This window comes from Sinohyriopsis cumingii, chromosome 10 (genome assembly GCF_028554795.1).
Source record: "Sinohyriopsis cumingii isolate HCF-2022 chromosome 10, ASM2855479v2, whole genome shotgun sequence".
Lineage (NCBI taxonomy): Eukaryota > Metazoa > Mollusca > Bivalvia > Unionida > Unionidae > Sinohyriopsis > Sinohyriopsis cumingii.
Genome location: NC_142970.1, coordinates 102,373,346 through 102,388,398, shown reverse-complemented (window position 1 = coordinate 102,388,398; position 15,053 = coordinate 102,373,346). Strand labels below are relative to the sequence as shown.

At 35.8% G+C, this 15,053-nt stretch overlaps 1 protein-coding gene across 1 annotated transcript in view; it reads left to right on the top strand.

The window, feature by feature from the left end:
- LOC149790736 (scavenger receptor cysteine-rich domain-containing protein DMBT1-like) overlaps nucleotides 1-15,053 on the top strand; it is a 200,847-nt gene that overhangs the window by 88,953 nt on the left and 96,841 nt on the right. Inside the window, exons 29-32 of the mRNA XM_089973259.1 lie at nucleotides 1,230-1,468; nucleotides 1,677-1,680; nucleotides 4,929-5,085; nucleotides 6,580-6,758. Coding sequence (XP_089829385.1) covers nucleotides 1,230-1,468; nucleotides 1,677-1,680; nucleotides 4,929-5,085; nucleotides 6,580-6,758 — 579 coding nt within the window. The remainder of the gene's footprint in view (nucleotides 1-1,229; nucleotides 1,469-1,676; nucleotides 1,681-4,928; nucleotides 5,086-6,579; nucleotides 6,759-15,053) is intronic.

Here is a 15,053-nt window from a genome sequence, read left to right as displayed (position 1 = left end):
GTTCATGTACATTTTGAGGGCTGTACAATATCGTTAACAAAACGCCTAATGACTAATTCATTTTTAAAGTGTAAATTACAAAAGTTTGGAAACAGTGGGTGAATACATGGGAGATATGTAAAGAATACAAAACAAGATAAGTACTTTTTCCGCGCTGGGGGCAAGGCCTCGTTTTATACGACGAATATAGTCTTGATCTGACGGTCTCGATATTTCGTATAGAACTTTACCTTACTTTATTTTGTAGTACTTCACATTGTCATTTATTTGCAATCGGGACCTTCCTGAAACAATTTGCGCAAATCCTCATGTTTACATTTCGGAACTTTACGTTTAGTTGCACAATATAGACATTGTTGTATAGAAGTGAGGTTGAACGCTAACGCTGCTACTCATTTGGTTTCCGAACAATCACTTTAGTCGCCCACGATTCACGAGTAACAAGTGTTGTGGGTAGATTGTACTTCGAATAAGACAGAATCGTATAGATTGCAGGCACGGAAGGTCGAAGATACATGTGACTGAAAAAGGGGAACGGCTTCCGCATAAAACTCGTGTTCTCCAGTATATATAGGTATTCAAGCTTGTAGACAACTTACACTTAAGATAATATAATATCTTCTTGATTCGACGCTTGCAATAGTAAATTTCAATTCGTCTCTGACTGCAAAAAAGAAATAAATATAAAAAAAATGGTTTCTTAGAACAACGTAGGTTGTCCATCATCTACGACAACCAAGCCTTGTTCTTGATCCAATGAAGATTATGGATTTGCTGGTCGAAGAGACAGAGGTCAAAGTGACTGTGACTAAAGAAACATAACTTGTCTCATTGCTCATGGCTTTATGTACAGAAGAAGCAAATTCATTTCTTATCTTGGGTTAGTTTACTGAACTGAAACAATACAAATTGTTTCCATACAATAACATGGCTAACTAAACTTCTTGTATGGCTTGCACTTGTGGTTAGGAAGAGGGCTGTGGTGGAAATTTCAAGGATCAATGTTACAAAGTCAAAGACGATATAAAATGTCCCCACACATATATTGGGCTTTTTATATAACTGTCTAGGGGTAAAATGTGTTAATTTAATAGCAAATACAGGTAACTGTATCTGCATTGTAACGACAATTGTCAAATCGTTAATAATAACCACACAAAATCGTGTTATCGTTTGCAGTATAGTTTCGAATAATTTATGTTCGATTCTGAATTTAACTCTTCTTAAAGTTGCCAACACAATGTCCCAGGTGAGGCTGGTAGGAGGAATAGGTGTCTCAGAAGGGAAGCTGGAAATTATGCACAACGGAGAATGGGGTACAGTCTGCGATAACTCATTTGACAGCTTGGCTGTCAAGGTTGTCTGTAGGATGCTACATCTGTCGACGTTAGTTATTTGCTTACTTAACTTTGATATTTATTCCTCCATGCTTGCATATGGACTAAAATCAATGTCCGCCAGTACTTTCGTTCACTGATCAGCTCGTTTTATTTCATTTTGATACTTAATGTTGATACCAGTTTCCCTCTCCTTATGGCTTTATTATGTCATCTGTTTCTTTGGTCCTTTGGACTCGCTATGTGTCTACGTTGTTTCTTTGTGTGTGCCTATTCTATCTCCATTTTCTGAAGCAATTTATCTGTTTATGCCAATGATTTGTTCTTTCAAATCTCCAGAACAGTAATTCAAAAATCAACTGGTCCGAAAAGATACTGAAAATATTCACTGTCATTGAATGTGCTAATTTTCTTGAAAAATCATATAGTTATTGATTAAGAGTGCTGATATCTATATATCTATCTATCTATCTATCTATCTATCTATCTATCTATCTATCTATCTATCTATCTATCTATCTGTCTGTCTGTCTGTCTGTCTGTCTGTCGATCTATCTATCTATCTATCTCAGATATGCTGAGCTTAGCTTATCTTTGTCGAGGGCTAGTTAATGCAGCTTAGCCGATTGTCTAGTACACATATAGTTAGCTTTTATATAAGAAAATTATCTGTGGTGTATTAAACTTTCTTTGAGATTGCGCACTTTAAAGAATTAGTAATAACCGTACTTTTAATCACAGCGTTTGATGATAAGGATGGTAATTTGCTCTTCTTGATTTAACGTTTGTGTTGATGTGGAAAGTACAATTGTTGGAATCAGGGTGCAATGAGGTTGCAGCAAATAATATTTAATATCAAGGTACGGCTGAGAAATATGTTCGACGATTTAATATGGGACATAAGTTCAGCACCACAAGCTCCTCTTCATTACGGATTTGGCTAGATGATGTTAACTGTGCTGGGACTGAATCGAGTCTTGACTATTGCAGCCATAGAACATGGGGAGAAAACAATTGTGATCACAGCGAGGACGTTGCGATCAGATGTGAAGGTGGATTCATATATACATGAAAATACCTGTTCCCACCGAAAGACTAAATCAACACATCACATTTTGACATCGGGTTACTTTAGTTAATGATTTCATCATATGCGTTTATTCTGTCTATTCATATAGACTAATTCAATACATTTCTGGTTGGGCAAAGTTTTAACGATTCTCTAGAGCTGGAAACTCATGATTAAGAAGGTAGCTTTTACCGGTACTGTGTTGAGACATTTATCTTGAAGAAGTGCTACTAAGTACCACATTCTGACGGTTCAGAACGTTGTGTTACTGTCGGTAGGAAATACATGTACTAAACATATGGTACTATGCACAATATGTTTCTTGAAAATGTATTAGTTGTCTCGGCTTTTCAATGCTGCCACTTTTAAAAAATTCTCATGCACGACATTTGCAACCGAACGTGTCGCTTGAGCGTATTAAGGTATATATTTATTTTTATATGAGTCATTTAGTATTTAGACATTATGTCATTATATACGGTCTAACACGCTTGTCAGTTTTAAAACGCCTACCAGTGCACTCGAAAACAAGAAACTAAAAGTATCTGAAAACGAGGCCCAAGGTATCCAGGAGCTAACTCATTCTTCTTCGTGCCCTTTACTAAATGGTTTACTATTTTTACATGATGGAGAAATATATCTTTGCACTTTGAAAAACAACAAACAAACAAAGAAACAGTCTTTGAAAAGTGATGTCCAAGACATTGATGTGTTAATCTTCTTCTTCTGGTATTAACTGATGAACATAGGAAAGTGTTTATTCTTCTCACGATGGAAAAAGTTGAAAAGAAACAAGAAATATCTTGAACAGTTTTGTATTTATCACAAATTTTATTTATGAAATAAGACGTTATCAGTATATGTCGACATTAGCAGAAGTAAGATCGGAAGAGATACACATATATTTTAGTTACTTGCCTCTACAAACATTGTCAAAACATGTAATAAACTTGCACACATTATGCACTATTGTCACCACGTAATAGTTCGCTGACTTATTTCTTGCTTGATATTCATTGGAAACGCTTGATGAGCGTTCTTATTTCTTTATTGACAATTGCTGTATCTTCTTGCTCAATCATTAGTTCGATAATATAGTTTTAATAGCAGGACAATAATCAGGTGCTACGGGCCTATATTGGCAAGTCTGTAATACAAACCTGTATTGTATTATAAATCTCTAGTAACGTTTCTGCTCCCCGATTGGTAAGCCCGCGTTACTTCTTGAAATGTGGCAGCACTTCCATAAAGGCTTGGATAGGACACCTGTTTGAGAAACATGGGAACATGTACAACATAGCTTTACAGTTTTGATAGAGGAACGTTCCATGTTATGTGCCATCTAACGAGTACCTGAAGTTTGATGCTGTCGCCAGCGAAGAAGAATAAAAATTATAACATTAGAAAACCCGAAACAATTGTTCAGAATTATGCTTCACTGTAATGTTTGAACGCGCTAACAGAAAATATTCGCTTCGTCACTGTGATTTGGTCTTCGTAAAACAACACATTGTACGTACAGTGTGTTATGCTGAGGTCAAGACAAGAACGTAATTTGACAGGCGTTGGCTGAGTTTAACCCATTCTTTAATAGATTCTCATAATATATAGATACCTGCCTCTGCTTTTGTTTCGGCCGATATCGTCTTCACAACTCAATAAGCAGCAAACTGATCTCATTCAAAGCTCAAAACAATAACAGAGAAATAAAATGTATAGGGCTAAACAACTGCAATTCATTATAAAAATCGGTTTTAAGCAATATGTTATAATCTTAGCATAATGTTTAGGTCTCTGCTCAGAATAAGCAGTATCATATGATTTACATGTACACATTATAAGGTATGCCTATGTAATCTCGTACATCTAAAATATATGCTTGTTTCCACACATTTTACAGTAATAAACAGGCGAAACAGATCTTACCCATAGCTACTATATTTTGAGCACACTGTACATCTAGGGATTCTGATACATTGAACCAATATGTTTTTTATATGCGTTGTGCGTATGCAATTAAAAAATGCAAATTAGGACATACATGTTGAAACGTTTAGTAACGTGCCGTTAATACGTTTGGTGTTACAAATATAATTAAGAATGATATATAAATCGAAGCATATGTTTTACATGCTATATGTTCTGTGTGATTGTTATCAATTGAAATTAACAATCTCTTCTTACTTTGACTATGTATGGTAATTGACATAATTAATGTAGTCTGGCCAGAGCGCCATAATGAGTCCCTAGTTTCATTTGAAAATGAAATAGTGAGAATAAAATTCAAGAAAGGCTGTCTTTGATTTCCAATAAAGCTATATGTGATATTGTCCACATTCAAGCCTTTTTCGGAAAAGGAAAAGACTACTTGCAGTGGAGACTGCAACACATGGATGCATGTTTGTTTTACTAACATAACAGTTCCAATCTGAAATACCGAAAACAGCATTGACAATTCACAGATTATCATAGAGTTTGTAGACTAGTTTTAAGCTTGATTTTGAATTTAACTCTTCTTCCAGTTACCAACGCAATAACACAAGTGAGACTGGTAGGAGGAAAAGATGAATATGAAGGAAAACTGAAAAGTATGCACAACGGAGAATGGGGTACAGTCTGTGATGACTTATTTGACAACATGGCTGCCAAGGTCGTTTGTAGTATGCTACACATGTCAACGTCAGTTACATACTTACGTACTCACTTTCATACATACTGGCTTAATTATTTAGGTTCGGATAGACTACTACCAATGTGCGCCAGAATTGTTTGTTCTCGGATCATCTCGTTATGTTTCATTTTGATCTATTTTAATGTTGATAATAAGATCCTAATCCTTAGTCTTTAAGATACCCATCCGTTCCTCGGTTCAGTGGATTGCACAGATTTATATCACCCTGTGTATGCCAAAATCTATTCCAATTTTTCTTCAGCACTTTGTTGCGAATATAGTGCTTTAGCAACATTCATGTTTTGTGTACGATTGGGAGAATATGAGAGCTAAGTGGCTATCAGAAGAACATAACGAGGCAGCCAATACTGACTAGTCTCGGTTGATCTCAATGCAGCGACAGGAATATGAGTCCGAAGGAATGCTAATTGAGCAAAACGAGTCACCCTTATATCCGCAGTTTTCTCTGACCATATTATTCGAATTCATTGACAACATATGCTTTTGACTTTCCTTTTTGTATTACACATGTTGGAAAAGAGTTCTGTCTTTATACGCCAGTGTTGAATATGAAACATATTATATTGTGATAAGAAGCTGGCGCAAGACACCTGTTAAGGTCCCGCACTTGACGCCAAATTCAGATCACTGAATGGAATACTCACATTGCACACAGATGCCTATAAAGTAATATATGTTATTTTATCGTTACTTATAGCATTTGTAACTTTCTGAAAGAAACTTATGTCCTACTTTTGCTGGTTATCATCATTTTGTAAACTCAAACTGTTTCATCAAATTTTATGATAAAACAATATATTTTTGGTGTGCAAACTATTATGCAATGATACAAAGAGAACACAGGAATAGATACAAACCATAAGGTACGAGACGAAAACATCAAGTGACGGTACACAAGACGGGACGACAAGAGATGATAGGACACATGCAGGAAACAAAAAATGCATGCACACACATAAATAAGGCTGTTGAGTTTGGTAACATTTAATTGATACATTAGATATATTGTACTCTGTAGACTACTCTCTATTGTACTCTGTAGACTACTCTCTCGAACCTGTGTGATAGTACTATTTGTATTAAAGATTAATTCTACGTACTATTATTAATAATTCTTCAAAAGATTCCAGGGATATCACTTCCCGTTCTGGCTGGAGTATCTCTCTCTCTCTCTCTCTCTCTCTCTCTCTCTCTCTCTCTCTCTATCTATCTATCTATCTCTCTCTCTCTCTCTCTCTCTCTCTCTCTCTCTCTCTCTATATATATATATATATAGTAAGAGAATACTTAATTAATATCATGTAATACAAATTTTATTTGCGGTGGCAAGTAAACTTGTATAACTGTAAGTTCAGTGCGGTTGTACCCACATAATATTTGGTTTGAAATTACGAAGTAAATACAGATCCAGTGAGGTTTGTTTTTGGAAATACTTTATTTCCTGGTAATATGATATATTTTTTTATTCCTTTTTCTTTTAGGGACGGCGCTATGGTCGCTTCCGGAAGTCAGTTCAGCACTGCCATCTTGTCTTCATTACGAATTTGGCTAGATGATGTTCACTGTGCTGGAACGGAATCGAGTATCAGCTACTGTAGCCATAGAGCATGGGGAGAAAACGATTGTTCTCACAGCGAAGATGTTGCGGTCATATGTGCAGGTGGGTTCAATTATTTGCACGTGATAAGGTCCGTTTAGGTTGTAAGAAAAACGCAAAAAATGCTTAATATTTGGAGAGAGGGTCATTTAAATTAATGCTTTACGCATATACGTCAATTCTGTCTATTAATTTAGACGAATTCATTATTTTCCTGGTTGGCTAAAATTCTAATGTGATCTAGGTTAAGAAACTCGGTATTAAGGCACTATTTACTGATTCTCCGCTTTGGGACATTTGTCTTGAAGAAATGCTGCAAACTACCATATTCAGACGGTTCAGAAAGTTTGCTCTACTTTCGGTAAGAGCTACATGTGCTGGACGCATGATAACATGCACAATACATATTTAGTTTCATGAATGTTAAGACTGATTTTGCCTGAGTTTGAGCTCCCTGCTCATGCTACTTTTACACGTTTTCCATCAGTAACTTTATAACAGAACACGCTATATGAGCGTATTTACATGCGTTAATATTTTTATGTAAATCATTAATAAATTACGTTATATATCATTATATAGGGTCTAACACGGTTGTTGACTTCCAACGTCTACTGATTCACTTGTAAAATAGCAAACAAAGTCTTTGAATGCCAAGTCCATGACATAGAGGCGTTAACACTTTTTCTTATCCTAACGTAGGAGACAGTTTATTACTCTACATGATGAAGACATGTTAAAGAGACAAAAAATATCTTGTACAGTTTAACATTTTGCGAAAATGTTCTTTCTGAAAGGAGACAGTAGCTTTATATGTAGACATTAGCAAAAGTAAAATGTTAGTTAAAGCTCACATATATTGGTTCATGCTATAATAAACGTTCACACAATATGCACCATTGTCACGAAGCAATAATTCGCTGACTTATTTCTTGTCTGGTTTTGTTTTTTGAAATGCTACAGGAGTGTGCTTTAATTGTTTCGTTATTTGTTACTGGTGTTTGGTATTGTTTGATGCTAAACTTGATAGCAAAGTCATAACATTAAGGTTATAATCTGATGGAACAGGTAGCAGCAGGGAAGTCGTACAGACCCCCTGGCACAGACTAAAATAAGCCTCCCATCAAATATTTCTCCGTAGAAGCCTCAGAAAGCAGAAATAAAGCCTCCTACGAAAAATAATCCGCAAAATTTCACCCCAAGATGCATTTTCAGGCATAAAAAAAAACAGCATTTTTTGGGGGGGGGGTATTGTAAAATTTGTGTGTGATTGCAGGATTGGGTTGCTGATGCTAATTTTATTTCACATTAAAACAATATCATTGAAAATAAGATGAGTAAAAAAACTAGCACAGTTGGAGAGCCTCAATCTGCTAGATTAGCGCGAGAGCAATTAGCGGCAGTAAGGAAACTTATCCCGACAAAACGATTATTTAAGAAAAAAGTTCGTGAGTACGATGATTCACAACATCATATTGGTGAAGTATCGTCAAAGTGGTTAAGTCCAGTCACCGGAGTGATCGAACAAGTCGCATATGGTAGTAAAAAGGAAGATAAGGAACTTAGAGAACTCGGTCTTATTCCTATGACAAAAGATATCGAGCAACATACTCGAGTTGTTCCTGGTCAACTTGAGCAGATTCATCAAGAACAAACACAAGCGCGTCAGGCACGAGCACAAACACAAGCGCGAGCGCAAACGCAAAAGATACAAGAACAATTACAGCAAGCACGAACAAAAATACAAATACGAGAGCAAACACAAGCATTGCGAGATGAATTACAGAAAACACAAGAACAAGCATTAGCACAAGCAGAAGAACAAGCACAAGCACTAGCACAAGCGAAACAAGAAAAAGAAGAACAAGCACAAGTACTAGCACAAATGAAACAAGAAAAAGAAGAAGAAGAACAAGCAGAAGTGCGGTCAGGTGCAAATAGATTTACCGATGATACTATCACAAGGATAAAATCGATGAGTCCGGAAGAAGTTGTAGAATTTGCTTCAGAAAATTATGAGAAAACAAAACGAAAAAATTTTATGAAACCTGGTAAAGCTGAAAACGTGACATTTGCGCAATGGACAAGGTGGGTATATTATGTGTACAGAGATGTCAAATCGGTTAAATATAATGATCCAGTATTTGCTGAATTTTTAGATGCCATACATGAATACGAAAGTGAGAAAAAAGTTGGTCAGGAACAGGAATTATTACCTTTGCCTAGTGAAATTGAAACAGTACCAGAGGAAATTGAAACAGTACCAGAGGAAATTCCAAAAATTGGAATAAAACGGATCACACCAGCATATTATTTCACTGACGATGCTCTTGAGCAATTTAAAGACAAAGATAAATTAATTCAAATAGCTAGATTTGGTGATGAAGACGTAAGAAGATATTATAAATCACATGTATTTCGTAACCCATCAAAAGACGAATGGGTTCGTGATGTGTATTTTGCTTCTGTGGATAAACCTATTGACCCAAGCGACCCTGGTTATATAAAACTTGTAACAAAAATAAATAAATTAGATCGAGAAGAAAAATTTCCACCCAGAAAGCATTTTAAAAGATTTAAACATAAAGTACCAATACCCAAGGAAAAAGAGAAATCACCACCACCAAAAACAGGAAGCGGATATACTGTTTGCCCCGACAGTGTTGTCAACGATGTTTCTCGTCTTGAAGTATTAATCGGAGGAAAACGAGCTGGAAATAATTCTCCTGAAATAATCAACGAGGCATCAAATATTTGTCAGCGGTTATTTCGCGGCGGTGTAATTGATTCTCGCATTTACAAGGAACTTATTGACGAGCTCATTGATTAAAACAATACAATTGAAATAATATGATTGTTCATAAACATCAACGTAGACCCAATCAAGTCCGCGTAGTTAACTCTCGATTGCCAGTATATAAATACGTTCACGGCAATGGATTTGGCGATATCATTGGAAGTCTTGTCACTCGAGTAGCACCTAAAATTGGTCCTGTGTTCAAACAATTAGGATTAAAAGCAATAGGAAAGATTGGTGAGACCGCTGTTTCTGGTATTAGCAATTTAGCTAGTAAAGGATTCAACGCTGTCAAAAGTAAAATATTAAATTTAATACGTAAAAAACGGCCAGTCAAATTACCTATCACCAGCGAAATGCCATCCGAAATTAGCAAAACCATAAACGACGCAGCAAATAAGAAAATAAACGATTTAGCACAGGAAGTTGCTAAGGCAAATATAATGCATGAAATTGCAAACACAAATCTAGCGCATGAAATTGCAAACACAAATCTTGGAAATACAAGTTTCATTTCAGGAGATGGTCTTCGTTTTAGACGATATCATTAATAATAATGTTCGCAAGAGTGTCAAATGAAGTGTTTGACATGGACGAGCCTGTAGGTAGGGATACATCAGTACGAGATTTCCAGTATTTTTCATATATTGCGGTTGAACCAAATACACCCAATCGCTTGGAAATTCAAGTTCACGATACAACAAGATATTTTCTTCCATCTGAGGCATATATCGAAGTTATTGGGGAGATTGTAAAGTTAGATGGTACCAATTATAATAATGATTTTAGAGTCGGATTTGTCAACAACGGCATTATGGCGTTATTCAAGAGCGCCACTTACATGATTGACGGAAGAGAGATTGAGTCAATTACTAATGATGTTGACTTAGCAACGACGATAATAGGTCTAGCAAGATATTCGGATGATTTTACTAGATCAGCTGGCCCTAGTATGATGTTTGCCAAAGATAATTTTGATCGTCCAGAGAGTAGGCCGTTTAACATCAGACAACCTAACGATCGCGCCGCTCCTAATCCTGGAGCCGCTGCTATTGAAGATATGATTATTAACTCTCGCGTTGATTACAATCTCGGATTTGCCACGCGAAAGCTTATGCTAGCAGGGGGTAACAGAAGATTTGCTTGTGCTATCCCGTTATCTCATATATTTGGATTTTGTAGGCATTTTAGAAAAATTATTTATGGAGCAAAACACACAGTTACGTTTATTAGAAAAGAAAATAGCAACGATGCTATTTGGCGAGAAGGTGCCGTCGATTACGCTACCGGCGTGATAGGTCCCAATGATGCCGCGAATAATAACGGCATAGTAAGATTACTAAAATTTACCTTGTGGATGCCAGCGATAACTCCATCAATAATCGAGGAAGAAAAATTATTATCATTCATGAACCAAGGTGGTAAATCTGTGATGTCATGGCTGACAACAACAACAGATTCCACAACTACCAATATTAACGGCGATTACACTTGGCGTATTGCATCACAGCAAGGAACATCTGCACCGAGGCATATCTTTATTGCATTTCTACGTACTCAAAGATATCATCAACTATATAGTCATATGATATTTGATAATATTGGAGCAACAAACGTTTCACTAAGAATAAACGGTCAACAGGAGCCATCAGAGGAAATATCCATTGATTTTGAAAATTATTCTACGGCCCGTGCGTATCATCGATTGTTAAGTTTCATGGGTCGCGATCAAAATATTGATACTGGTTTGCAAATATCACAACTAGATTTTAATAAACTTTATCCCATCTATTACTTTTCATTGGAACATCTCGATTTGGTAAAACAATCTGTTGTCGATATTCATTTCAAAACCAGAATTAACACGGGAGGGCTTAACTACAAGGTAATTGCAATAATCCTTAGTGATAGAACAATGATCCTAGAAGGCATCAGTGGTAGAATGAGAGTCATCGACGCGCCCGTAGAAAATATGTGATAAATTCTAAATTTAGATAAAGTGATTATTAATATGCCATACGAACACGTTAGCGTAACACTGACCCCGGGTCAGATAAAAAAACTTCAAGCAGCAACAAAGGCGCGAAGAGGTTTAAAATTAATCTTGAAAAATAATCAGATTCACGGTGGACCTAACAAACTATCACTGACACGAGGTCAACACGGACGATTTACCAAAGCCAGATCAGCGAATTCTGGTGTTCATGTAACTCTCTCCATTGGCGCAGTGAAAGACATGATCAAGGTAGGTGGCTTCCTTCCTTTCCTATTGCCTTTATTAGCTCCGTTGATAACGGGCGCGTTATCAGCAACGGCTGGATTCGGAGTTAAAAAATTATTGGATAAAGTTACCGGAGGAAGATACGGTAAAAAAAAATACCATCGCGGATCCGGCCTGAGACTAGGACGACCTCCAATGTACGGATCCGGCCTAAGATCATCGCGCCATCATCGAATTTAGATTTAATCAATGAAGCAAAAAAAAAGAAAATAAGATTTTTCAGAGGAGTATTCATGCGAGATCAATTACCGGACAAACCAAACTCTACCGAGACAGGAATAATAAATCTCGATAAAAATTCCGGTTCTGGCACTCACTGGGTTGCGTACGCGATTAATCCTCGCGAAATCATTTACTTTGACTCATATGGACTAGCACCACCAAACGAATTTTTCAAATATATTTCCTCGCTGAAACTTCCAGTTTGGTATTCAACACTTCCAACGCAAACATCAACCGATCCACCAATATGCGGTCCAGAATCAATTAACGTTCTTGATGCAATTTCAAAATCATCCCGCCCTTATCACAAAATTTTATTTGAATATACCGTAGATAAATATCATGGTTGACATTTACGGTAGATCCTTCTTCAGAAAGAAAACGGACGAAGAAGACACTGACAAATCAAAGTTTGCAACCAAGAGTGATATTAACAATCTTCTGTCGCTGTCAGAGATAGATCCTGGCGAAGTTGCTGTTTTTCAAAATACCGAAGGGCGGTTACAAACTAGCAATATCAAAATAGTTGATATAATCAAACGAGACGAATATAATGAACATATTAATCAATTTACTCAATTATCGAATTCGGTGACAAAATACATCATTGACATAAATAGTATTATCATGAAATTATCATCGAAGGCAAATATCGCTGATGTAGAAAAATTCGATAAAGATTTTTCAGCAGCATTAATGTTAAAGTTGGATAAAGAAGTTCACGATAAAGATATAATATCAACGTTGTTGTTAAAGTTGGATAAAAAAATCTACGACGAAGATCAAGAAAAACTTACAAAACAACTAACCAAACTAACTAACGATCTTAAAAAACTTGATGAAAACTTAAAACAACTTAGCAAGAAAGTCGACGAGAATATAAAGAAAACTACCGATACCTCATTCGTCGCAGATCAACTAACAAAGAAAAAAGTTGATCAGAAATCACATGATAATCTCATCGACAGGGTAAATAAAATCAACGAAGATATTGCTAATATTATCACCGATGTTACTGAAATAAAAAACATAACGGAACAAAAAAGCGATAAAATACTATATGACGATCTTATCAATAAAACAAAATCCATCAACGATGATATCGCCAAAATCAACAGTGACGTTGAAGCGGTTCGTGAATTATCGCGTCAAGGTGACGACGATCTTATCAAGAAAACAAAATCCATCAACGATGATATCGCCAAAATCAACAGCGATGTTGAAACAGTTCGTGGATTAGCAAATCAAAAAATTGATAAAACATCACACGACGAGAAAATGAAGAAAATAAATGATGATATCGCTCAAATCAGCAAAGATATTATCGCGGTTCGTGAATTAATGCAGCAAAAAATTGACGAGAAAACAAAGAAGATTGATGAAGACATTAACGCAGTACGCCAAATCGCAAATGAAAAAATTGATAAAAAATCACATGACGATCTTGGTGAAAAATTAACAAGAACCACTAGAGATGTTACTGGCATTCTCGCAGATATTAACGTAGTTCGTGGATTAGCAAATCAAAAAGTCGATAAAACATCACACGATGAAAAAACAAAGAAGATCGGTGATGATATTACTAAAATCAGTAAGGAAGTTGAAACGGTTCGTGTATTAGCAAATCAAAAAGTTGATAAAACATCACACGATGAAAAAACAAAGAAGATCGGTGATGATATTACTAAGATTAGCAAGGACGTTGAAACAATTCACGGATTAACGCATCAAAAAGTCGATAAAACATCACACGACGATCTTAACAAAAAACTAACAAGAATTACCAATGATATTAATGGTGTTCTTGCCGACGTTACCAAGATAAATGCCTCAATAAATGAAAAAGTCGATAAATTATTATACAACGGAAAAATAAATGAAATTGATGATAATATTAACGCAGTTCGTGGATTAACACAGCAGAAAGTTGATAAAACATCACACGACGAGAAAACAAAGAAAATCAGCGAGGATATTACTAAGATTAGCAAAGACGTTGAAACGGTTCGTGTATTAGCAAATCAAAAAGTTGATAAAACATCACACGATGAAAAAACAAAGAAAATCAGCGAGGATATTACTAAGATTAGCAAAGACATTGAAGCAGTTCGTGGATTAACACAACAGAAAGTTGATAAAACATCACACGACGAGAAAACAAAATCCATCAACGATGATATTAACGCAGTTCGTGGATTAGTAAATCAAAAAGTTGATAAAACATCACACGACGAAAAAACAAAGAAAATCAGTGATGATATTATTAAGGTTAGTAAGGACATTGAAGCAGTTCGTGGATTAACACAACAGAAAGTCGATAAATCAGCACACGACGATCTTGGTGAAAAACTAACAAGAACAACCAGGGATGTTACTAACATTCTTGCCGATGTTACAAAGATAAATACCGCAATGGTTCAGAAAGTTGATAAATCATCACACGACGAGAAAACAAAATCCATCAACGATGATATTAACGCGGTTCGTGAATTAGCTAATCAAAAAGTTGATAAATCATCACACGACGAGAAAACAAAGAAAATCGGTGAAGATATCACCAAAATCAATAAAGAAGTTGAAACGGTTCGTGTATTAGCAAATCAAAAAGTTGATAAAACATCACATGACGAGAAAACAAAGAAAATCGACGAAGATATTACTAAAATCAATAAGGAAGTTGAAACGGTTCGTGTATTAGCAAATCAAAAAGTTGATAAATCATCACATGATAATCTCCTAAAAAGAACGAAGAAAATCGGCGATGATGTTACTGGTATTCTCGCAGATGTTACCAAGATAAATACCGTAATGGAAAAAAAAGTTGATAAAACATCACATAATTTTCTTGACGAGAAAACAAAAAAAATCAACGAGGATATTATCAAAATTAATGAAGAAATTTCCGTGATACGTCAAATCATTAATGGAAAGGTCGATAAAACATCACACGACGATCTTGACGAGAGAGTAAAATCTATCAACGAAGAAATTGCTAAGGCGAATGCAGCATTAAACCAAAAGGTTGATACATCAACTCTTGCATTATCTTCGCTAAGAA